The sequence below is a fragment of the Triturus cristatus genome, chromosome 1_2 (genome assembly GCF_964204655.1).
Source record: "Triturus cristatus chromosome 1_2, aTriCri1.1, whole genome shotgun sequence".
Classification (NCBI taxonomy): domain Eukaryota; kingdom Metazoa; phylum Chordata; class Amphibia; order Caudata; family Salamandridae; genus Triturus; species Triturus cristatus.
The window spans coordinates 758,920,685-758,944,771 of record NC_140580.1 but is presented as its reverse complement, the minus strand read 5'-3'; the positions used below and the strand labels follow the sequence as shown (position 1 = coordinate 758,944,771).

General features: G+C 44.1%; 1 protein-coding gene across 1 annotated transcript in view; it reads left to right on the top strand.

Moving 5' to 3' along the window:
• LOC146867969 (uncharacterized) overlaps window positions 1-24,087 on the top strand; it is a 503,249-nt gene that overhangs the window by 315,647 nt on the left and 163,515 nt on the right. The window contains exons 18-19 of the mRNA XM_085623836.1: window positions 11,378-11,474; window positions 12,058-12,205. Coding sequence (XP_085479962.1) covers window positions 11,378-11,474; window positions 12,058-12,205 — 245 coding nt within the window. The remainder of the gene's footprint in view (window positions 1-11,377; window positions 11,475-12,057; window positions 12,206-24,087) is intronic.

The following is a 24,087-nucleotide window of genomic DNA, read 5'->3' as shown; positions in this document are numbered from 1 at the left end:
AGAATTCTCTCTCTCAGCGCTTTCTGCCTCAAGTGGAACTCATGACTTCTGTACTTCTTTTTGCTGCTACCTTTCCTGCCCAGAGTTCTGAAGAAGATCAGGAACTGCAAGGCCTACGCAATCCTAGAGGTACCGGATTGGGCCAGGGGAGTATGATATCTGCAACTCCTGGTCATAAATATCTGTCCTTCGATTAGGCTGTCGCTTGTTTGGGGGCGGATGGGGGTTATCTTCTGTGGCAAGAGGAGGGCAGGGTCCTGCTTCTGGGCCTGCGTAATCTTAATCTCAATTCTTGAAGATTGAAAGGCGACAATTCACTATATTCGACATCCCTCCTTTGGTTGTGGATGTCATCTTGGCAGCAGGTGTCCCTCCACTAAATTGGTATATACCTGGTTTTTACAACAAATTTGTGGCTTGGTGCGGTACTCGGCAGATTGACCCACTTCAGGCCAGACTTTCCAAGGTGTTGCTTTTTGTGATGCCCCTAGACCAGCAAGGACTTTCGTTGGGCATAGTGATAGGTCCGCTCTTTCAGCTTTGTGTTTGCCGGGTAAGCTCTCTTTGTTTAAATCACCTGTTGGGATACATTTTTAAAAGGTTTGCAGCAGACGTTTTTGCCCATTCCGTTCATTATCCGTCAGTGGGACTTGAATCGGGTATTCACATTCCTCATTTGTACACCCTTTGAACCAACTAACCAACTATCCATTGCGTCTTCTCATGCACAAGATGGCATTCTGCATCGCCATAACAAAGGTACAATGTGTTAGTGAACCCTAAGTCCTTTCTGCCAATCCGCCATACAGGAGTTTCTTTCCAGGCAAGTTGGTTTTGAGGACCCGAGCCTCCTTTCTTCTGAAAATGGTGACTCCTTTTAATGTTAGCCAGAGCATCAGCCTTCTGGCGTTCTTTGCTCTGCCTCATTAGTCCAAGGTGGAGGAAAGACTCCCTCGATTAGAATCCAAAAGGGCGTTCAGTTTTTCGATCATACCAAACCCAGTTGGAAGGATTCACTGAAGCAAAAAAGATAAGGTGTGCTCTCTATCAAAATCTGCTACGCATTGCTCAAGAAGCAGCCCCCAGAAGGCTTAGGGGTCATGACTGTTTATGCCCTAACTGCAAAGGGTATGCCCAGAGGTGGGTCCTTTGCTCATTGTGCCACTGTACCTGATTGATGATCCATAATCAGGGTGAAACCAGTCTTGGGTTGCTTGTGTTCCGGTTTAGTGAGGACCGGGCTTGGCAGTCGGGCTGGACTTGTCCTACTGGAGAAGAGTCAAGACGGACACACATATGGCTGGGTCGAAACTGAGGTGGTATGGTGGATGAAAAACAATGGCCTGGGATGCGACCCTGAGAGATATCCAGTGGCTGAGATTAATTCCATCCCTCACCTTGTTGTTGTAGCTGATGCCCCAAGTATGACTAGTATGTCCAGGTGTGGGTCCCGTGCTCACTGTGCAACTGGAACCAAGTTGTACATGACTGTTGAGCCTCAATCAGGGTGAAACAGGTCTTGAGTTGATGTGATCCCATTCAGGGAGGGCCTGGCTTGGCAGTTCAGGCTGGACTATACCTATTTGAGCAGGGTCAAGACTGATTAGCACATTACCTGTTCCAAAATGAGGTGGTGTGGTGGATGAAAAACCATGGACTGGGCTTCAGCTTTAGCCATTGCGAGTGACTGTATTAAGTCAAGCATTCTATCTAGCACCTTGTTGTTACAGGCTTATTCCACCAGACCCAAGGCTGCTTCCGTTGTGTTGGCATGCAGAGTGTTTTTTCTGTATATTTGCCAGGTACTACATGGGCCTCACTTCAAACATGAAGCACTACTGACTATACAGCCGGGCCCGTTGAGAAGGGCACTTTGCCTGCTTAGTCTTGCAGACCCTTTTGATCCAAGCCAGTTTAAAGACCCACCATCAGACATTTACGGCTTTGGTATCCATTCATAAAGGGAAGAATCTGCGGTTAGAAGTATCCATCAGAAGAACAAGTTACTTACCTTTGGTAACAGTCTATGGTTGATACTCTATCTGACCTCAGATTTGTCACCCACGTTACCATCCTCCATGTTGTGTAAACTGGGCTCCTTGTCCATCTACAAAGGTTTTAAGTCTAGAGATATGCACACTGGTCTCAGCCAGTGTGCTAATGCACTCTGCATTTGGAGATGCAGACAGCCTAGAAAGCAGCTGGCGTTGGCATGCACGGGTGGCGCTTTCTGAGCGGAAAAACATTAGTGCAGAAACACACAATGCCACATACAGGCCGTCAGGGGAACTTCTGAAGATTTTTCTGATCCACTGTGATGCTTGGGGAATATGCATATGATGAGGAATCTGCATTTAGGTAAAGCATCCACCAGAAAGAGCGTTACTGAAGGTAAGTAATTGGTTCATGACTGTATATATTTTCTCCTTGTTGTCATCAGTATAAAACATTATAGCTTTTTTTCATGTAGTGTTGGATATTCACTGTCTGCTGAGGGAGATTATTTCAGTACGGAAAAAGGAGGACAAAAGTATTTGTGTGAAACTCTGAAACTGCTTTTAAAGGAAGGAAAATGCAGTTCACAATATCATTACAAATAAATGCTGCATAAGATTTAATGAAGAATGTGGTTTCGATTAGATCTCAGTATTTCTCCTTATTCCCTGGCATGTGTAATGGGCAACAAGAAATCCCCTCATTCTCTAAAGATGTTGAAGGTTGGACCTATGAATACATTTCAAAGTTGAGTAGATTTGATTAATTTTGAAAGGACTGTTTAATTCACAAGGGTTTCCTATTTCGGTGAAGTCTCTTTTCTAAAATACCTTTGGAAATAAAACAAATTCTCAATTACTTGAAAGTGAAGAAAGGATCTTTGAGAAGATTTTTGTGATTGTAGTAGTCACCAAGAAGTTTACATTATAGAAGAAAATGCACGGAATAATCCTGATTGATGAGAATCATCTTCATCCTGTGCTGTTGCAGATTGAACAGAACTGCTAAGGTAGAAATGGCATGAATGCGTAAACAAAAGTCCCCATTCTGTCAAAAGTCCTTTCTTCTTGAATGGAGTCATACAGACCTGTATGCCCCTACTCAGTTTTGCCTTCGTGTTTTGGAGATAATATCCATCTTTGGGTCTTTTCATTGGCTTAATGTCTTTCACAGAACCTAGTTGTTGAGAATCCATCGCCACTCTTCCCTGAAAACTCTGTCTAGCTTGTCTGTTTTTGTATTTAGTCATGAAAGATGCATCACCACTATCTGCTAGTCTTGTCACAGAAGCCACTGCTACTTCAACTGAGTGACATTGAAAAAAGTCTGAATTTCATGTATTCCTGTGTGTTTAGAAGAGGCATCATTTTAGCATTGTTAACTTGGACCTGGGCAGACTAAGATAGGAATGAAGTGGGAAACAATGTAAGAGCTAAATAGGTAGATTTCAGTTGTACATTTTTTATATATTAAGATTGCTTGGTTATTGCCCATTTCGATCTGACTGTCATGTGACCCAGGTAAGCATGTTGTTCATAGATGCGTTTGTCATTACTGACTCAAACGAGGTGTTTCTGGAAAGGTAAGCCCTTCAACACATTTTTATCTCTGATACCCCTTTGGAAGTGACTGAAGAACTCCTAGAAAACGAGCAATCTTGTCCTCCAGTTGTCGGACACCTTTAGCATCATCTGATGTAGAAACACTGGTCAAGTGTTCTCATGTGTACTTTTCATTTGAAATTATGAAGTGCTCACAGGAATTGTAGTCTAGCATGCTTTAGCTATGGATTTGATGCACTTTTGCATAGTTCTCCCAGTTTTTCAGTGCTTTTTTTAAATGGGTTTCATAAGCCACTTGTTGAGGTATGAATATAAATGTAAATAAATGTAAATGTCCAGTATTTGTAAAGCGCGAACAATTACCCGAAGGTGTCAAGGCGCTGAGGGCCGTCGGGAAGATTAAGCGAGCTATTGCCCAGAGTCACATGGTGCTGGGCAGACCCCTGCCACCGGAGCTGGGGATCGAACCGTGATCCCCAGCGTCCAGTGTCAGTCGCCCTGGCCGCTGCGCCACACCTCTTCCACCATATATAAATCTCTTTAAGAACATTGCAGTTACTGCTACGCCCCTAGGAGAAAACTCATTGGGGAGTCTTCAGTATGAATGTAAGTTGTCTCTGAGGGGATCTCCATTGATAATCATAAGCAGTGAATAGTCCAGCACATGTGCTGGGTTCTCTGAACTGTTCTTTCAGAGTGACATCTACTTCGCCTTGCTTTGGAGAGGCCAGAAAACATATGTGACAGACATTTTGACGTGTTACATTTCAGCATCCTTAAAAACAGGCTGTATCGCCAATGTTTATGGAATTACTTTGAAATTTAGGAGGAAAAAAGTGTAATTCACCTAAACAAGAATGCAAAGGGATCTTTTATAAACATACTTCACAAATGCTTTTTACTCCGTTTTAAAGTAAGGTAAGGAATAATACATACCAATATAGTCTTATAATCTGCAGCATTAAACTAAAATCAATAGGACACTGCGGCTTTACAGGCCTTCTGACCTCCAGTGTCCCATCATGCCCTGTAAGTGACAGTTTACTCAGTTCTGTTTTTCCTGCAGACAGGATCCTGAAGTAGAGCTCAGCCTTTTTAAAGGTTTTTTTTCCACAAAAATTTCAATCTCAGGCTTTCTAAAACTGATTCAATCGATATCCTTTAGGGCGTTAAGCATTTTTGGATAATTTCTTGAAAGGAAATATATTTAATGTTTTGCAAAATGCCATCCCTTTCTGAGAACTGCCCAGATTGTATCAGAAAAATGGCTAAACCAGACCCGCGCAGGATCTGTATCTTATGTTTGCCAGACTCTCATGACCCCAAGATGTGTCGACACTGCAAGACCCTTTCCAGGCGCACTTTGAGGGAGAGAGAGAAGATTCGCCTCCATGGAAAGCTGTAGCACAGCAGCTGGTAAGATTCCCTGTCCATGAGACTTTTGACAGGTGAGTAGAGACTGCACCCTCTACCAGTGCCCCTAAGTCATGCTGTAAGGATTCCTGCCGAGGGAAATCCCAAAAAAGAACATCTGGAGGAAAATGTTGGTCCCATTCGATGTTAAGGACTTGGACATCGAGAAGAGGTACTGCACCTACCTACTTGCTTGCCGTCAAGAGTGGGTTCGACCTGGAGAACTTTTTTAACGTCATGGGGGGACTGCGACTCAGTGACTCCATTCAACATCGAGACTTGGCTCAATGTTGAGACATCTTACAACTGCCTTTCCCAAGACAGCAGAGTGGCTTTCACAGATGAAAGCGCACAGACTTCCTTCAGAGTCTGATCGGAGTACTCTATTGCTTATTCACCACCAAGGCCCACCCCTCCATAACCACGACCATTCCGGATTTACCATCATCGCCTTGTGTTCCAGCAGAATCTACTCGGCGTTTGCCGCCGCCGCCTCCTCCTCCTCCTCCACCACCACCACCGATTCCAGCTGTACCTCCATTGCCAGTTTCACCAGTCTCTCCGCCACCACAACCTGCTGAGCCGGTGACACGTACATTAATGCGCTCTAGATCTTGCACCCATCACTCTAGACCTCTCTTATAGTTCTATGTCAAGGTTGAGGTCACATCATCATTGCACATGATCTCACAGGTGATCACATTCAAGGCGGAGCATATACTCTTTATCTAGAATAAGATCCTCTCAATCTCACCATATATCCTTTTCAAGATTGTATTCGCCTACCTTAACAGATTCTCCCCCCCATAGAAAAACTCCAGTAGGTTCTTATCAGGGAAGCTAACAAATTGAATATAGATTTTCTGATTACTACAACATCATTGTTGGTAATCTTTGAGACTCTTCATCAAAGGTCCACATGTAGACCACTACTCCCTTAGGTTCCAGGACTTCAACATCCAGCAATGGCGCTTTTCCTGACTCTGGCTCTTGTAAAGGCTGCTCCATCACGCCTCCAAAAGAAATACAGACCACTGGACCTAGATCCTTCCTTTCTTTGCATAGATCCAATTCCAGACTTGTTTATTGTTTCAGCAGCTTTGAAACTTCATGCGATGGCACCATCTTCTACAGTACCTGCGATAAGGAGAGTAAGAAACTGGATTCAGTGGGCAGAAAGGTCTGCGGAACCTCTGGACTTTCCTTGAAAGCTGCTAGTGCTACTGCTTTCCTAGATCTCCAACAGGTCTCTTTGGGACTCCATGCAACAATTCATGGATGATCTTCCTAGAGTTAAGCGTCAGGATTTCCAAGAGATTCTTAATGAAAGTATGATAGTGTTGAACCACGTTATCAGTGCTGCAGCAGATTACTCCACCCTAGCACCGCATGACTACGCTCTTCTTGGCTGAGATTAACAGTCTTGAAACCCGAAGCCCAACTTCGTGTTCTCAACCTGATGTTTTCTGGTTGCACCTTCTTTGGCTCTCATTCTGACGATGAGATGTCTAGGATGAAGTCCGAACTTGACATTCTCAAAGCAGTCAGATTGGAAAAAAGGAGAAAATAAAGGAGACATTCCTAGAGACCCTATGATCGCAGCTATTTACATTAGAGGGCTAAAACCCCTCATTGTAAGACAGGATAACAGCAGCAACAAACATCTCACCCACACCGGCATCATCAGGACTGTGTCAAGAGGCAGAGAAGGAAAGCAATCACCTGCCCAAGCCACTAAAACATCTGGTAGCAGCCAGTGAGTCATCTCTCCCCCCCCCCCCCCCCCTCTTTGGTTGTCTACGGCGGTAGGAGGAAGCATGACCTCTTTCCTGCGAGAGTGGCAAAAGATGAGCACCGACATATGGGTTCTGAATATTGTAGATCATGGATACGGTCTCAGATTCAAGTATCTACCAGAATCTATTCCACTGAAGAAGCCATCAATCAAAGAAGCATCCATTATTTTGCATAAACAGGCAGTGGAGAAGGTCCCCTCTCATCTGAAAGGAGCAGGAATGTATTACCGTTATTTTCTGGTGAAGAAGATGGAGCCCAAAAACACAGACCCATTGTGGACCTCAAAAAAAGCGAGCAAAACAAAATTCGGGATATTGGCTCTTCATCAGATCTACCCTCCACTCCATCAAGTGGACGGGCTATGCTTGATAGACCTTCAAGACTACTATTTTCACATCCCAGTAGCCAAAAAACATTGAAAATTCCTGAGGTTAATTGTAGAAAAAGACCACTGTTAATATAAGGTTCTTCCCTTCGGCCTCAAGTCTGCAGCCCATACTTTTTCAAAATGCATTACGGTTGTATCAGCCCACCTCAGGAAAATTTGTATCTTAGTCTACCCATATCTGGACGATTGACTCATCAAGACATCTTCCTGTCAGCAAGCAAGTCAACATTATCACCTAACCGTCATGACTATCAATCGACTAGGTCTACATGTGAATCGCAACCAGTCCATCTCAAAACCTGTTCAATCCCTGCATTACCTGGTTGCAGTTATAGACACACTACACACAATTGTGTCCTTCGAAGGAGAGACTATTATCTATCCTTTAGAAATGTCATAATCTGAAGAAAGCATCCCATCCAACAATGAGACAAGTCTCTTCTCTCCTGGGTTCAATGGCGTTGTACATCTTCCTAGTCCCACATGCACGTCTCTTCATGCGACCTCTACAACAATGACTGGGAGATCAACAGATTCAGAACTCAGGAAGATGGGAAGACAGTGCGTTTCTGACCACTCATGCAAAACAATCGCTCAAATGGTGGTGACGCTCGGAGGATGTACTCAAAGAGATGAATTTCCCCCAAGACATTACCTCTCAAACCATAGTGACCGATGCCTCCTTGACAGGTAGGACTGCTCATATGGACCATCGGCAGATTCAGGGCCTGTGGTCTCTGAGGAAACAGTCTTATCACAACCTTCTGGAACAGGGGGTAGTACACCTCGCCCTGAAGACTTTCCTCCCGTTGGTCACAACAGACACTCTCCTTGTTGAGACGGAAAATATAACAAACATGCATTATCTGAACAAGCAGTGAGGGACGAGACCCAAACCTCTGTCTCTAGAAACCATTGAAGTTGCTCATCTCCAGTGATCTCAAGATTACAGCGGTCCATCTGCTTGGAATCCAGAATGCTCAGGCGGACACTCTTAGCGGAGTTATTCAAGAAAATCACACGTGGGTTCTAAACAACGCTGTACTTCATGACATCTTCTCAGATTGTGGTTTTCCCCAAATAGATCTTTTCGCAGACAGAGGGAACAAGAAATGCTCAAACTTCACATCGAGGTTCTACCATTTGGGCACACTGGGGAATGGCTTATGGATCGGTTGGTCAGGCAAATTTCTTAACGCCTTTCCTCCAATCCCTCCTACTGCCGCCTGTGATAATCAAGGTCTGACACTCGAAAGCCAGGATGATTCTCATTGCTTCGGAGTGGGCTCCACAGTGGTGGTACATGGATCTCCTTCACCTCTCAGAAGCTGCCTTGCAAACTGGATCTTCTTCAGCAGTTCGGAGGACAAATTCAACATCCCAAACTTCCCTCTCTGAACTTGGCTACATGGCTCCTGAATTCTCAGGAGTGTATGGATGTGCTAAGAGAAGCCATCTACTAAGACTTCCTATTCCTTCAAATGGAAGAGGTTCTGCATCTGGTGTTCTCAGAACAATGTCAATCCCCTTAATTGTCAGGAAGAGGGTATTCTTCCATATCTTCTCCGTCTTGCTAAAGAGAAATTAAATTTCTCCACAATTAGAGTACATCTCGCAGAAGTCACAGCTTATCGAAAATGTCTTTCACTAACCTCCTTTTTTCACAATGCCTGTAATTAATGATTTTCTGGAAGGTATCAAGAAGATCTATCCTCCCCTCAGGAGAGCTGCTCCTCCCTGGGAGTTGAACATTGTCCTCTCTTGCCTGATTGGTCCTTCCTTCTAAGCTTTTCACGAGGCTTCTCTCCAACACATTTCTTGGAAGGCTTCCTTCGTGGTAACCATTACTTCAGCTTGTAGAGTTAGCGAGATACAGGCTCTCTGTTCTCATGAATCTTACACAGTATTCAAAGCAACAGGGTAGTAATGAGGACCCATCCTAAATTCCTCCCTAAGGTAGTCTCTGAATTCCATGTCAATCAGACTGTTACTCTGCCTTATTTCTTTGAAACCCCCTCATCTCCTGCAGAGAGATCTCTCCATACTCTTGATGTTAGAAGTGTTTTGAAGTTCTATCTAGATGGGACAAAATCCTTAAGAAAATGAAAAATCCTCTATGTCAACATTGGGCCTCTACGGACCGAAAATGCCACTTTCAAACCATCCTTATCTAGATGGGTTGTCTCCTGTATAATCCTTTGTTAACAAAAAGCAATCAAATCCCTATTCGGTAAACCAAGGGCCTACTCCAGCAGGGTACAGCAGCTACTGCTACTTTGCTAAGGAACATCCCAACTGCTGAGATTTTCAAGGCTGCAACTTGGAGATCATTTCACACTTTACAAGACACAGTTGTCTTGATTTGGATGCTAAGATTAATGCCTAAGTGGGCAAGCAGCTCTAAAGAATTTGTTTGCCTAATTTTACTTTTCTCCTTTTTTATCTCTTCCTTCGCGGAATCTTTGAGAGATGAGCTTTGCGCATCTATTTAGTGCTTATGATTATCAATGGAGATCCTGTTAGAGAGAAGGAATGGTTTCTTACCTGTAATCCTAGTTCTCTCTCAGGGGAATCTCCATTACATACTAAATAACCTTCCCTTCTACCGAACAGTAGCGATAATACATGTATACCACTCTACTACTGATTCTCTTGTGAAAAAGAACTTCGTAAACTGCTAGCTACATGTCATGATGGGGCACTGGAGGCCAGAAGCCCCTTCAAGGTGCACTGTCCTATTTACATTGTTTCAGTGTTGCAGCCTACACAGGCTACGTTGCTAAGTATTATTCCTTAGCTTACTTAAAGAAAATTAAGCGCATTTGTGAAATATGTTTTTAAAAAGATCCCTTTTCATTCTTATTTAAGTGATTTTTAAAGGTATGACCTTTTTTTCCTCCTAAATTTCAAAGTAATTCCATAAACATTGGCAACTTCGTTTTTGTTTTTTAAGGCTGCAAAAATATAACATGTAAAAATGTTTCCTGGCCTATCCGAAGTAAGGCCAGGTAGATGTGACTTTGAAAGAATTGCTCCGGGTTCCCCATGCGTAGGCGGAACTATTCAGTTCTTATGATTTCAGTAGAGATTCCCCTGAGAGAGAACTAGGATTACTGGTAAGCAACCATTCCTTTTTTTCTTTTTAATGGTCAAAATATATTTTTCATACATTTGGTGTGAAAAAACAAGCAAGTGTATCATGCACTTTCTTTGTCATTGCCCCAAGGAAAAAACAATGGTGTAAACGTTCACTCCAGAATTTTTTTTGTCCAAAATAAAGAGGTGCAAAAAGTTGATTGAAGCTCCATAGCACTACTTTTTAAGGTAATCAAGATGACATAGGACAGATTACAATGCCTTCACTCCACCTAGGGTAGAAATGAACTTCCCTAACTCGCACCTCTCCACATTTTTGACCAGTAATTATTGCTTATGGTAAGAGTAGGGAATACATGCCCCTGCTTTAGTTTCCTTTGTTCAAGGGAATTAGCCCCCTGATTCCCCTATTAACATACTAGTATAGCATAAGAAAATGTCTCATGGAAGACCTTAGGGCATATTTAAATGTCATGGACACAAACCCCAAATTGTAAGGAAAGCACTCCTGTACATTTTTCAGAAGGTCTCTCAAACAGTGGTGAAAATAATTAGCACTGTTGTGCTCAGACACCAATGCAGTCAACAAGTTGAAGTATGATTTCAAGCCTAAAGGATTTTTAGTGCCAGAATTTGTTTTGTTGTTTGGTTTAAAAAACACAAAAGAAAAACAGATTTTGCTGCCTGTAAAGTGACTTGGTTTATTCTGTAAAATTGATTTAAATGAGCGAGAAATTGCTCTGTTTAAATTTGTTTTAGGATCCTTCACATATGTACAAGTTTCAAAATGGTTAGACAAATTATTGAAGGTACTTTGATGTGGACTTGGGGTTCCAGAACAAATTCACAACATTTGTAAGTTTCCCTGCACCCTATAGCTCCTAGCACAAGTCATGCTGACCTGAGAGAAAGAGAAACCCTCCGGCTGAACTGTATTATATGAGGTGTTAAAAAGTATTGATTTCAATTTTGTAGTAGAAAGATAAGCATAAGAGGCTGAAAGCAGAAAATGTGTTATTAGGGCAGATGGTAAGTGGGAAGCAGACTGCTTATATCTTTGTTGGTGTGAGCCAAGATGTTTTATATCTCCTGCACGGGGTAACTAACACTGTAAATGCAATTACAGAGCATGGCTACAGTGACAGCACAGAGATGGTGAAGATCATCATACAAACTGTACAGAGCCAGGATCGCGTCCTCAAGGAGCTGTTTGGCCATCTCAGGTATGCATTGTAATTTGAAGTGCAGGTGTTAGGTTTCAAATGTTCATACAGTGTGGCATTGCTGTTGAGCAGTAGGATGCTTGATTAAAAAGGACATTACATCTAGAAATGGAACAGTGTAACTCATTTGGTTAATGGTTGATCTAATGGCAGCATTTAAAGGACCGTGCATTTCTCAAAGATGGACTCTACACTACAGATCTGTTTTCTTTATCGGACACGTTAGGTCTTCTGTGCCTATATCACAGTTAGTTCTTCTTTGTCCTGACAATGAGATAATGCATATCTATTTTGATAGAGCTGTTTTGCGGCATAGTAATACTGCTAGAATTAAAGTACTAGAAACCGCTCAGCCTCTGATCTTGTGCCCCAGAGTTTGGGACTCATGACAGCAGTATTATTTAGATCTCATATTTGTGTCTGAGAGTTTTGGGGTCTGCAAGACTGTACCACTAGAACAATGTCATCTTAGCATCACTGGGGGTTGAATTGATGTTGTAATGAAATAAAGACCTTTCAGCCTGAGGTCTCTAGTAGTTGAACCTATTTCTTAAAAAGCTCTCATTTTGGATTTCCTTTGCAGCAAATTGTTGGGGTGTAAGCAGAAGATCATCGACTTGCTTCCCAGAATTGAGATGGCGCTAAATAATATTAAGGAAGCAGATGCCTCTCTAATGCAGATGCAAGGCAAGAGGCAGCGAGAGATCTGGCACTTACTCAAAATTGCCTGTGTAAGTGATTTTCACAACCAGTTATTTCATTCTGTTGAAAGATTTAATGGAGCATAACACTCATTAAAGTGGTGCTGATGTAGTTCTGCACATCAAGCTCGCAAAAATTATTTTTAATAGAAACATTCTTTTGTTTAAAGCAAGGCAAGAATAACAGTCAATATGGCAAGTAGCAAAAATAAACCTGTGGTCTATCAGCAAGAAAATAACATCCCGAACTGAAACTAATGCCAAACGGGCTACAAAGTGACAAGAGAACGACCTGCAAAATGCATTTCAGACGTTCATGAAAAATACTTGATTTAAATGGTTTTCAAGTGTGAACAAGCTATTTCAATGTGTGAAAAGTATTTCAAACTTTTAATGCTGTGACTAAGAACCCATGATTACTTTTGTGTTCTAGAAATGTCCAGCCTAGCAAGAGAGTTACTGCACTAAGACCACTGACTGCACATAGCCTTTCTAATAAATAGAAAATCTTTTTCAGCATTATTGGCTTCCATGCCTGCAACACCTTTTACAAACCTCAAAAAATGTCAAAGTGTAAAATTCTAGGATTACTTAATGACTCGTCTTTGAGACAACTTGTGTTCATTAATATGCTTTCCTTTTACTAATTAATGTTTTCAGAAGTAATTACCTACTGGTTTGAATTAAATTCACTATAAACAAAATCCTAGTATGCCATAAAACAGAGTGAAAGCCTAGGACTATAATTGTGCCCCTGTTTTACAAAATTATATGATAGCTGTTCAGAGTTAATAATTCACACAAAAGAGGAGGGGTGAGGGTAACGTACTCACCTACTCCGGACCCCCAGACAATACTTTTACACATCAGAAGGAGTAGGGAGTAATAAAAAATGTCTTTGTGTAGTGGTGGCACGTGCTGTGTGTCTTAATACTGCACTCACTCACACAATTGTGCGACATGCTTCATCATAGGGTTGCTACCAAACACCCCCGCGCAGCCAACGCCTGGGGTGGAGCAATAGGGTAGGGGAAGACAAACACAACACAAAAGAGAAACAATGATTTCAAAAGTGCCTGGGATCACTGGAAGTGAAAGTGCAGTGTAGATTAAAACTAGCTCGGAGTTGTCGCTATGCCTATACTTTATTCCTGGACCCTCTGGCCAGGGTTAAAAACGTGAAGGGTGGTGGTGATTGGGAGATGTAATGTGCTCCTTAACAGTCCTGAGGTATTCCCTCGACTGCTCGTGGATTTACGAATTTAACCCTTAACCATGTTAAAATGGCGAGAGGCAAGGAGAGACCCCCTGAAGTTATACTTGCATCAAGGGTGGTGCTCCTCCTGTTGACTGCTTGCCTGCTCTCGCCTACACTCATAAATCCACAAGCACAGTCTAGGGAATACCTCGGGACCAGAACTAGTTGTTCTGACACCCTCTTATCTCAACACGAGGTGAGGGAGATACACAGATATTCTGGGACCGGCAGAGTCCTGAAGAAGGCCAGCATGACCCCAACCGAGGGGCACAGATACATGGCTGAAACATGTCGACAACCTGGCAATAAGGACGGGTGTAATGAGTACATTACATCTCCAAATCACCCCCATCCTTCACGTTTTTAACCCCAGCCGGGGGGTCCAGGAATAAAGTATAGGCATAGCACACCTCCGAACTAGTTTTAATCTACACTGCACTTTCACTTCCGGTGAACCCAGGCACCTTTGAAATAATTTGTTTCTCTTTTGTGTTGTTTGTCTTCCCCTACCCTATTGCTCCACCCCAGGTGTTGGCTGCGCGGGAGTGTTTGGTAGCAGCCCTATGATGAAGCATGTCACACAATTGTGTGAGTGAGGGCAGTATTAAGACACACAGCACGTGCCACCACTAGACAAAGACAGTTTTTATTACTCCCTAATCTTTCTGGTGTGTAAAAGCTGTTAAGAGTTAGCAGCATTCAAAATATTGTGAAGTGCATAGTAATCACTTCCTGCAAAGTGTGATTTTTGTTGGAGAATTCAGCAGAAAATCAAGTATTTCTGTGTCCAGTTTGTTTGCTATTCTCAAGTTTTAGGTATTGTGCCAATTAGTAGCAGGACCGAAAAGTTATTCTCTAAATGTTTTATTGTAATTGTAATTGCATTTATATAGCGCTTACTACCCCTGACGAGGCGTCGAAGCCCTGTTTCGGCGAGTAGCATGTTGCTCCAGAAGTCAAGAAGGATTAGTGTTGAATTAGTATAGTGAAATATGAAAGTAATTTGAGTGGTGGATAGGTTAGTCAGTTATTTGGATTCAGAACGATAGCGGAGGGGTAGAAGAGGGAAAAAGGTTTGCATTTATATAGTACTTGTCACCCCTCATGGGGTGTTGAAGCCCTTTTTTTTTCCTTTTTTTAAATTTTTTTTACGAGTAGCACGCTACTCCGGGACCCATAAAGGATTAGTGGTGAATTAGTATAGTGAAATATAAAAGTAATTTTAGTGGTGGATATTAGTCAGTTATTTGGATTGAGAAGGATAGCGTAGGGATAGAAGAGGGGAAAAAAAAGGTTTGCATTTATATGGCTCTTGTTACTCCTAATGGGGTGTTGAAGCACTTTCTTGGTGAGTAGCACGCTACTCCGGAACCCATAAGGATTAGTGGTGAATTAGTATAATGAAATATGAAAGTAATTTGAGTGGTGGATATTAATCAGTTATTTGGATTGAGCAGGATAGCGGAGGGATCGAGGAGGGGAAAAGGGTTGCATTTATATAGCGATTGTTACCCCTGTTAGGGTGTTGAAGTGCATTTTTGGCGAGTTGAAAGGCGCTGGGCATCAGGAGGCTGTATATGGGGAGGGATGCTTGGCGTGTAAGGTCGAATTTAGAGCGGTCTGGGCACACAGGGGTACCACACACAGGGACCATAGGGCTGCAGGGGCTATATAAAGAGGGCGCGCAGCTCCCCACAGATGCCACGTGGTGCGAGTGCCGAGGCATACCATGGGGGTTACATGTAAACAGTGTACTGGGCACACACATACCCAGAGAGGGAACTATTTCCTGTTAGAGGTGAGTGCTTTGCGGGAGGTTCCTGAAAGTACCCGCATGCAGAGGCGGTTCTGGGGACACCGAGTACTATGGAGGGCAACATACAGGTCGGATGCACTGGGAGCAGAGGCTGAGTCAGTGCAAAGAAAGTGCCGGGTACAGGAGGTGTACCGAAGAGAGAGAGTGGGCTTGGTATCGGTAGACACAAGGGAACACTAGTGCTTGGCATTGGTAGGCACATTGGAATATCCTTGAGACGGCGCTTGGCATCGGTAGGCACAAGAGGATACTATCTAGCGCTTGGTATCGGTAGGACCAAGGGAATACTATCTAGCGCTTGGCATCGGTAGGACAAAAGGAATACTATCTAGTGCTTGGCATCGCTAGGCACAAGAGTATACTATCTAGAGACAGCGGTTGGCATCGGTAGGCACAAGAGGATACTATCTAGAGACAGCGCGTGGCATCGATAGGCACATGAGGACATTGTATATGATTTCCAGATATAAGTTTGTCCGTGAAGCACCAGTGCTGTTCATTATCAGTCCTGCCATCACATATCGCAGTTTGGCTCCGTAAAAGTGATTTAATATATGGAGAACACCCAAACCTCCCTCTTTTGATCGCGGATACATTACACATCTCCCCAACCTAGGTTTCTTTCCTCCCCAATTGAATCCATTGAGGACTTGTTGGATTTTCTCCAGTGCACCCTTTGGGGACTGAAGTAATAAAGTCTTAGCCAGGTAAAGGAACCCGCACAGCGGCGTGATTTTGAAACAACAGTTCTGCCCATCCATGACAGTACCCCTCACCTGCCAGGTCTGGAAGTCTCCCTTTAGGCTTTAGATTAGTTCTTTATATTTTTCCTGCGCCGTTTTCTCTAACGTGGCCTATATCTCAAGCTATGGGTACTGGATGTTTGTTGCTGCCCTTTCCAAGGGAATCTCTCCCACACAAAGTCTGTCTGCTCTACGGGAATCTGTGGATTTGACAAGTTCATTTTGAAACCAGATGCGAAGCGGCGGGTATGTTACTCCTCCAAGAGAGGTGGCAGTGAGTAGACCAGATCTGTAAGAGCTACCCAAACATCATCGCCATACATATTATTTGTGAACATATGCTTCCTGAACTTACCCCAGTGATCTCTTCATCGGCTCCGACTCTTTGACAGGCGCTCCATGTGGGAGGCAAAAAGAAGGGGCGAAAGATGGTTTTTGTGCCCCTTTTAATAAATAACATGTCCATAGACCCTCCATTGATCGAGGACGGTGCAAATAGGTTAATGCCACTAATGAGGACCCATAATTTAAACTGCGGGCAGAAATTATAGGCATCGACTCTCCCCACAAGAAATAGCCTATGTGACCTGTTGAACACTTTTCCTGCATGACTAAGGAGCAGGGCTGTTTTCTTTGTTTACTTGACATTCTCGATGATATGAAGGATATGTTTGTTATTATCTGAGCAATTCCTAACTGGTATTAATCCTGTGTGATCCGGGTCAACCTAGCACATGCTTAGGTCTTTTTCTGGATTGGCAAGACTACAATAAGAGGGCTCCCTCATGGACTCTGATGACTCAGTCTCCCCGAATTAGTTGTACACGCAGGCAAGAATTGTCACCAGGGAGCAGCAGAAGGTTTTATAGAACATCCCTGTAAACCCATCTGGGCATAGGGCTTTAAGTGGCTTCAGTTTTGAGATGCCGGCTATAACTTCATCTATAGTGATACGTATTTCAAGTGAAGCTGCCTGAGCATCGGTGAGCTTTGTGAGCTTCCCACTTTATAGGTAGTTTGCAACCACCTCTGCGATTCTCTGTTCTGCTCAGTACAGTTCGGTATGTATATCTCTGAAAGCTTGTTTAATTTATGTTCTTATTGGTCACCAACCCCTTCGAATTGTGATGGCCGTTAGCCTATCTATTGCCACTCTGGCTTTAGGTCTGTAGGCCAGTATACTCCCTGCCTTGTTTTCCCTTTCGGTTTGACGCAGCTGTAGAAACGCATATTCTGCTCAGTTGAGTTCTAATGCTTTTAACTGTGCTCGTACACTGGTCCCCTATGGGTTTCACCGGATCCGATGCCACTTCCTCTTCCAGAATGTTATCAAGCACGACCATGCATTGCGAGTAACGTAGGGGCCCGTGCAGGGCAATTTGACATTTGATGGTTACATTAAATTACATCAGAAACATCTTCAATTGGCAGTAAACCACCAAAACATGCCAGGAAACAAGTGTCATTGTTGTTTCTTGTGATCTATTTGGGCATGCATCCTTGTTTCACCACCCGTCACTGTGTTTCTAATAGAACATTTGAACAGAGACACCATTGAAGGAGAGTGGATCAATGAGGTCACACTTAAACCACTCTTGGCCGTTCTGCCATTTGTAATATAGCGAATGTGCACATGCCCAAAAAAACATAAAAAAGGGTCTTGTCCATGTATTTACTGTTCTTTGCATTTTGTTCTCATTATCTTGCACTTTTCCTTTTTGTACAAATGTTATACTGCAATTTGTTCCACTCCCAACCCTTGTAAAGCGCTCTGATACCTTTGGGTCTAGCCAGCGCTATATAAAACCGTTTAAATAAATAAAATAAATAAGGGTCACATCTGCATGAGGTCACTCCCTCACGTAAATGAGTGAGCACCTCTTCAACTTACGACGGTGTGAAATGTGCATTACTGAAGAGTCAGTGCATATAAAATGCTTGTACTGTGTGTACTGTGCTCCTGGGGCACTGGAGTAAACCTGCCCCTAGCGCTCCAAACAAACACCTAGAATACACCAGGAAACAAGAAAGACTCCAAATGTGATTGGTCCACCTCAACCCCCCCATGTGTCAATTTGTATTTGTAAACCATCAGACGGTATTTGGACAATGTTTAGCAGGTGCCACTAACTGGTGTGCACCCACAGGGGTTAAAACCTGGCCATAAATTTGCACCAGCCTTCAGAATGTGGTGTATATTTATGTTCATAAGGTGACTCGACGCAACTTTACGCATGCACCAAATCCCCGGTTGCTATAAATCGTTATTTGCTCCTCTTCTGCTCTGTGTGGTTTACTTCTTAGCAGTGGCGTTAAGAAACTTGAGGGGTCCCACGGCAGCCTCCACCCCCCAGTCAGGAGCTCTCAGGCCAGGGGCCAGCTAGAAGAATGTTTTCTTCTGCAAGCCTGGCACTTAGGTCTATAAATGCAGTTTTGTTACTGGGCAGGCACAAGCATGCTTGGTGAGAAAAGGCCAGCAAGTTATTGCCAGCAGCCCCGGAGGACCGCAAAGTTTCTCTCACTCAGAGAATATTTGGTGGACAGGGTGCCGTGATGTAACTAATCGGTGCTGACTTGGATGCTACAAATTGCCTTGGCAGGCTGTTGGTATCGGTGTCATGCCTAGAAGGCAAGCATGGATTGGGTTGACCACTCATTCTAGCCATGTGCAAGCCTCTCCAATAAAATGCTCTTCAATTGGTCCAGACTCTTTGGGCAGTAGACCCTGCACTAAAGAGATTTAAGGACAGACAAGCCTCTGCACATTGTTTGCGGTTACTGACGTCATTGAACCTTTCCCCCCATAAATGTAGGAAATTCATAGGCTGTTTCAGGAGGCTGGCCTAAAGGCAGTGCGAGTCTTCCCGACCAGTGGTGCAGCATATAGTCCAGTCCATATGGGGCTGTGTCCAGGACACTGACAGACGCCGCGTAGGGCTACAGGGTCAACAGTCCACCAATTCCTCCTCCCTCCCTGCAGTGTCTGTTAAGCCACTTTAGTATGTCCTCAGTGGCTTATGTCAGGCCAGTTGGAGGCAGTAGATGGCATTTCCTACTGGCTGAAAATCCATTACATCAGACAAATGGATCTTAAAGATCATTCAAACTTTCAGTACCTCTCTGCCTTTCATTTCCTCTCTGTCAGATCTTCCTCCTGCACCAGAACAGATTTTTGAGGAGCACTTGGCCTTCCTGGTCCTCTGCAAGGGTGCCATTGAATAGGTGCTAGCCTTTGAGAAAATCAAAGGATGCTATTCAGTCCACATTCAAAAAACCTAACAGGGGCATTAGGCCTATCATGGGCCTTTACCCATTAAATTACTTTTCTGCAGTGGCACACATTAAAAATTCTCATTCGATCTGCCCTAGACGCGGGAGACTGGATGGTGTCTCTTGACTTCCAGAAAGTTTATTTCCGTATAATCATCTTGCATTCCCACAGGTGTTACCTCCAGTTCAAGTAGGCCAGGGACACTTTCAAAGTGCTGTGCTCCCCTTCTGTCTTACCTTAACCTCCCACATGTTCAGAAAAGTGATAGCGGTTGTCACAGCCCTTCCCGACATCACTGGGATTCACCATCTTTGGTCCCACCTGAGATTCACATTGCGACTTTCAGGCATTGGGGCAATTCTAGCCACAGTGCTGTTCAAGACATTTTCTCCACAGCAAGTTTGGGATATTCAGGGTATGATTCTGATGGTTCGGGATCAGTCCTGAATTTCGCTGAGGATGGCTCTGAGACTTTTTGGCCTTTTGTACCTTCCGCATCCTCAACGCCAGGTGGCTTATCCGAAAGCTAAAATGGAACCTCAAATCTCAGTGTGCTTAGCATCAGAGATGCTTCTCTGCTCTATTCAGGTTTCAGGGACACTGCTCAGGATCTGCAGTGGTAGCTGTGAGATGCTGATCTGAACCACAACAGGCTGCTCTCCCTTCCTCACTTAGAGCTCGCAGTTGTGACAGATGCATCGCTGCTGGTTTGGGGAGGGGTGGTCACCTAGGCTAGGTGGAGATCAGAGGCCTCTGCACGCTGGTGCAAAGCCTGTTCAAGAATAACCTGCTGAAGCTTCGGGCAAATTGCTTGGCCCACAAACCCTCCATGATTTCCAACAAACGGAGGCTGGTGCACGTTCTCACTTAAAACGCTACTGCCGTGTGTTGCTCCAGCTAACAGGGCAGAGTAGGGGCCTATGCCAGGTGGGTCTGCACCTTTTGGAGGTGGCTGAAACAACAGAACATCTTCCTATTGACTAACCTTCTGACCTTTTCCGGGACAACATTAATCTATGGGCCCGGTGTTGACTGGAGTGTTAAACGCATTGGCAAAGAACAGGATGCCACCTTCCTGGTCAACGGGTACCATCGTCCCAAATTTTAAGAAGGGAGACTAGGTTAACTCCATTGCTACCGCCCCATATCCCTCATTGATTCCACAGTTTAAGTTTTGGGTTGCTTCTTACTTAATAGGCTCTCTGATTGGGCTGATACAAATAAAATTATCTCTGAGATGCAGTATGGTTTCCGAATGGGAAAATCAACTACAGAGTAATGTCTAAACCTTTTTCTTTTAGTTTCTAAATATACGGTTGCCCAACCTGGCACCCTTTTCTTGGATTTTATGGACCTTACTTCTGCATTTGATCGAATGAATCATAAGAAATTGTGGGCTCTACTTGATTCCTTGGGGATCGAGCCCACTATTGTAAGCCTATTAATGACCCTTCATGCCCATACTACAGCTGCAGTTAGACACACTCACGGGGCGGGACTCACTGATTATTTTAATTGCACTAGGAGGGTTCGTCAAGAGTGTATTTTGGCCCCTTTTTTATTAACAATATATATTAATGGTTTAGAATCAGCCCTGACATTACAGGATGATTGCCCTTGAGTGGGCAGTAAAGTAGTTCCAGTATTACTGTATGCCGATGATGCGGTATTGATGGCATGCACACCTATGGGCCTACAGGCCCTGATTAATGGATTTGTTTCCTTCATGAACGGGTTGGACTTGTCGGCCATATTCACCAAATCGTTAATTTTGGAAGTTGGCCCTCGGGCGACCTGTTCTAAGACATTTAAGGCAGGAGCCCACACTCTAGCAAAGGACCCGGCTTTCCCTTATTTGAGAATTGTATTTGATGAAAAATTCGACTGGAAACATTTGATGGAGGGGAAGTTAGGAGACCTGAACACATCCAGGGGAGCCATTGCTACCTACGCCCATAGATGAAGGGACCTGGTCTCAGGTGGGTGATTTTAAAGCTTTATCAGTCCTTTTGCATTTCTAAGTTCCTGTACGGAAGAGAGGTCTGGGGTTGTACTGTGACTAATAAACTACAGATTGCACAAAATAAGTTCCTGAAACGAATCTTGAAGTTTCCAAAGGGCACTCCCTCGTTTTCCGTACACGGAGAATTAGGAGTTAACTATATAGCTGGCCTGGTGGCTGTAAAGTCACTGTTGTGTTGGATGAAGATCTGGTCTAACAGTGAGGCAGAAGTTAACCGTTTGATAATTTCAGATTGCCTAACATTAGACCATGCACTCAAAATCCCTGGTTACAGTACGTTAAAGAGTCTTTCATGGCCCTAGGCAGGGCAGATATTTTCCTCAAACATGACTCAGTGAAGCCCCGGGATCTGTCCACAGTTAAGGAGTTATCTTTTAAACATGCCACGGCTCGCCGGGAAACTACTAAGCTTAATAAACCAGCCGTGAGAGGGTATGCTTTTTTAAAATCAGGACAGGGTATGGAGAATTATCTTTCGATTTAAACTAGCGCTTTTGATAGAATTTTAATAACTCGTTTTAGATTTCATCTGCTCCATCACCTTTTGGCTTCCCCGGCTGGCTTTGTATTACAGGAAGAGGAGAGAGGCCCATGTGGCTGCGACAATTGGTCTCCACAGTATACCCTACATTTTTTCCTCCTATGTAAATATTTTACTCACCCCTGGAGATTGTATCTTAAGCCTCTTTTTAAAGTTATGAGATTTAAACAAGCCCATGTTGCCTTAATGCATCTGCAGCTTTTGTAAAATGACTACACGCTCTATGAAGTCACAAATTTCTTAAGAGCAGCACTCGGATCTAGAAATTCTAGATGTGTTTGATAGCTGCTTAAACTTTGCGATTTTGCACAATATTTGAATGAATTTTAACTGTAATGATGACGCGTTTTCTTGTTTGCTTTTTTGTATCTTTTATGGTTGTGATTACTTCCGAATAAGGATTATTATTATTAACCAACCACATAGCATGGTCCCCTGAATGCCAGAGTAAATAAACTGAGAAGCCCAATTGTAGCAGGTCACTAGTGGTGTATCCAGCTTGAGATGATGCAGGCTGTCTCTGAAGGGGTTGCCATGGCTAAATCTATTCGCCACTGTTGGAAACACGCAGTGTCAGCAATTTTACATGCTGGATTTTCTTGCAAGGGGCTCATCAGGAGACTTGTTCTGACTGAAATGGAGCTGTTCAAGCCTACGCGCAGCTGCTCCTTTAGGCTCCCTGAAGGTTTTGAAAATGATTCTTCTCGTCCACCAGCCTCGTGCTCCGATCAGTGAATGCCTGCTAGAGCGCTATTACCCTGCCCTTTGGGATTCCGTGGCTCACGTCCTCCGCGGGGTCCCTGAAGATGTTTGACATGTCCTTGCCCAGGCCATATAAGACGATCATGATGTTGCCAGATTCACAATTCGTTGTGACTTGGACGCCACCGATTCCATCGGGCGGACCATTGTCACCACTGTCTCTATCCGTCGCCATGATTTGTGCGGTGTTCTGGTTTTTCAGGCATTGTTCAGTCGTCCCTCATGGGCATGCCATTCGACTTGCCTCTCCTGTTTGGGAACAAAGGCAGACTCCGCCCTCCAGTGACCCACCTCGCCAACTGCATCAGCCTAACTGCTAATTTTGCGGCTTCAGCGGAGGCACCCTATTCTGCCAGTCAATCCCACATAATCATAAGGCGCCCAACAGTTTCGTGATCAAGGCTGTGGTGCGCCACAAAGTCTCACTTCCACACCTTCTGCAGCCCTACCTGCCAAACCTCTTCAGTGTGTGGAGCACTGCTTCTCAGTGGGATGCAGGCTCCATGCCCAATTGGCAGGCCCTACCATCGGACTGGTAGGTCCTGGAAGTTGTGTGGAATGATTATACCCTAACCTTTTCCATGCTACTGCACCTTCCACTGTCTTCCACAGCGACTGACGGAGGTGCATCTCTGTTTTGGGACATGAATTGCAAGTCCTTTTGGCCAAAGGGGCTGTGCCAGAAGTGGTTGTTATACCTGCTACTTTCTGGTGCCCAAAAAGGATGAAGGCCTGATTCGTATTTTAAACCTGCGGCCTCTCAGCGCCTTCCTCTGGAAAGAAAAATTCAAAATGCTCACACTGGCCCAGGTGTTGTCTGCCCTCGACCTTTGAGACTAGAAGGTGGTGTTGGACCTACAGGATGCCCATTTTCATATACTCGTCCTGCAGGCCCTTCGGCACTAACTGCTGTTAGTAGTGGGGCAGGAACATATTCAGTTCCCTGTGCACCCCTTGGTATCACCAGTGCCCCTGTGGTGTGAACAAAGGTGATGGTGGTGGTGGCATGCCTTCCAAAGTCAGGTGTGCCAGTCTTCCTCTTCCACCTCAACGACTAGCTGTTGAAGGCATACTCACTGCAGGAAGTCGTCAACCACCCCCAGACTACGGCAAAACGCCCTCTCCCTTTGTCATGCCACAGTGGAACCTTACATTAGTCCTTAAGTTTCTCCTGTGCACTCCCTTTGAGCATCTTCACACCTCCTCCTTGTGGGATTTCACCTGCAAGACACTGTTCCTCGTCGCCAGAACATTGGCATGGCATGTGAGTGAGCTTCAAGCTCTCTGTATTAACCCACCATACACCACCTTCTTCCCAGACAAGCTGGTTTTGCAGACACGACACCTTTCTTGCCTAAAGTTGTGACGTCATTCCACATCGGCCAGAAAATCACCTTGCCAGTACTCTGTGCTCTGTCTCACCCGTCTAAGGAGGAGAAGAGACTCTATTGCTTGCACCACAAGAGTGTGCTGAGCTTTTATGGCAATCATATGAAAG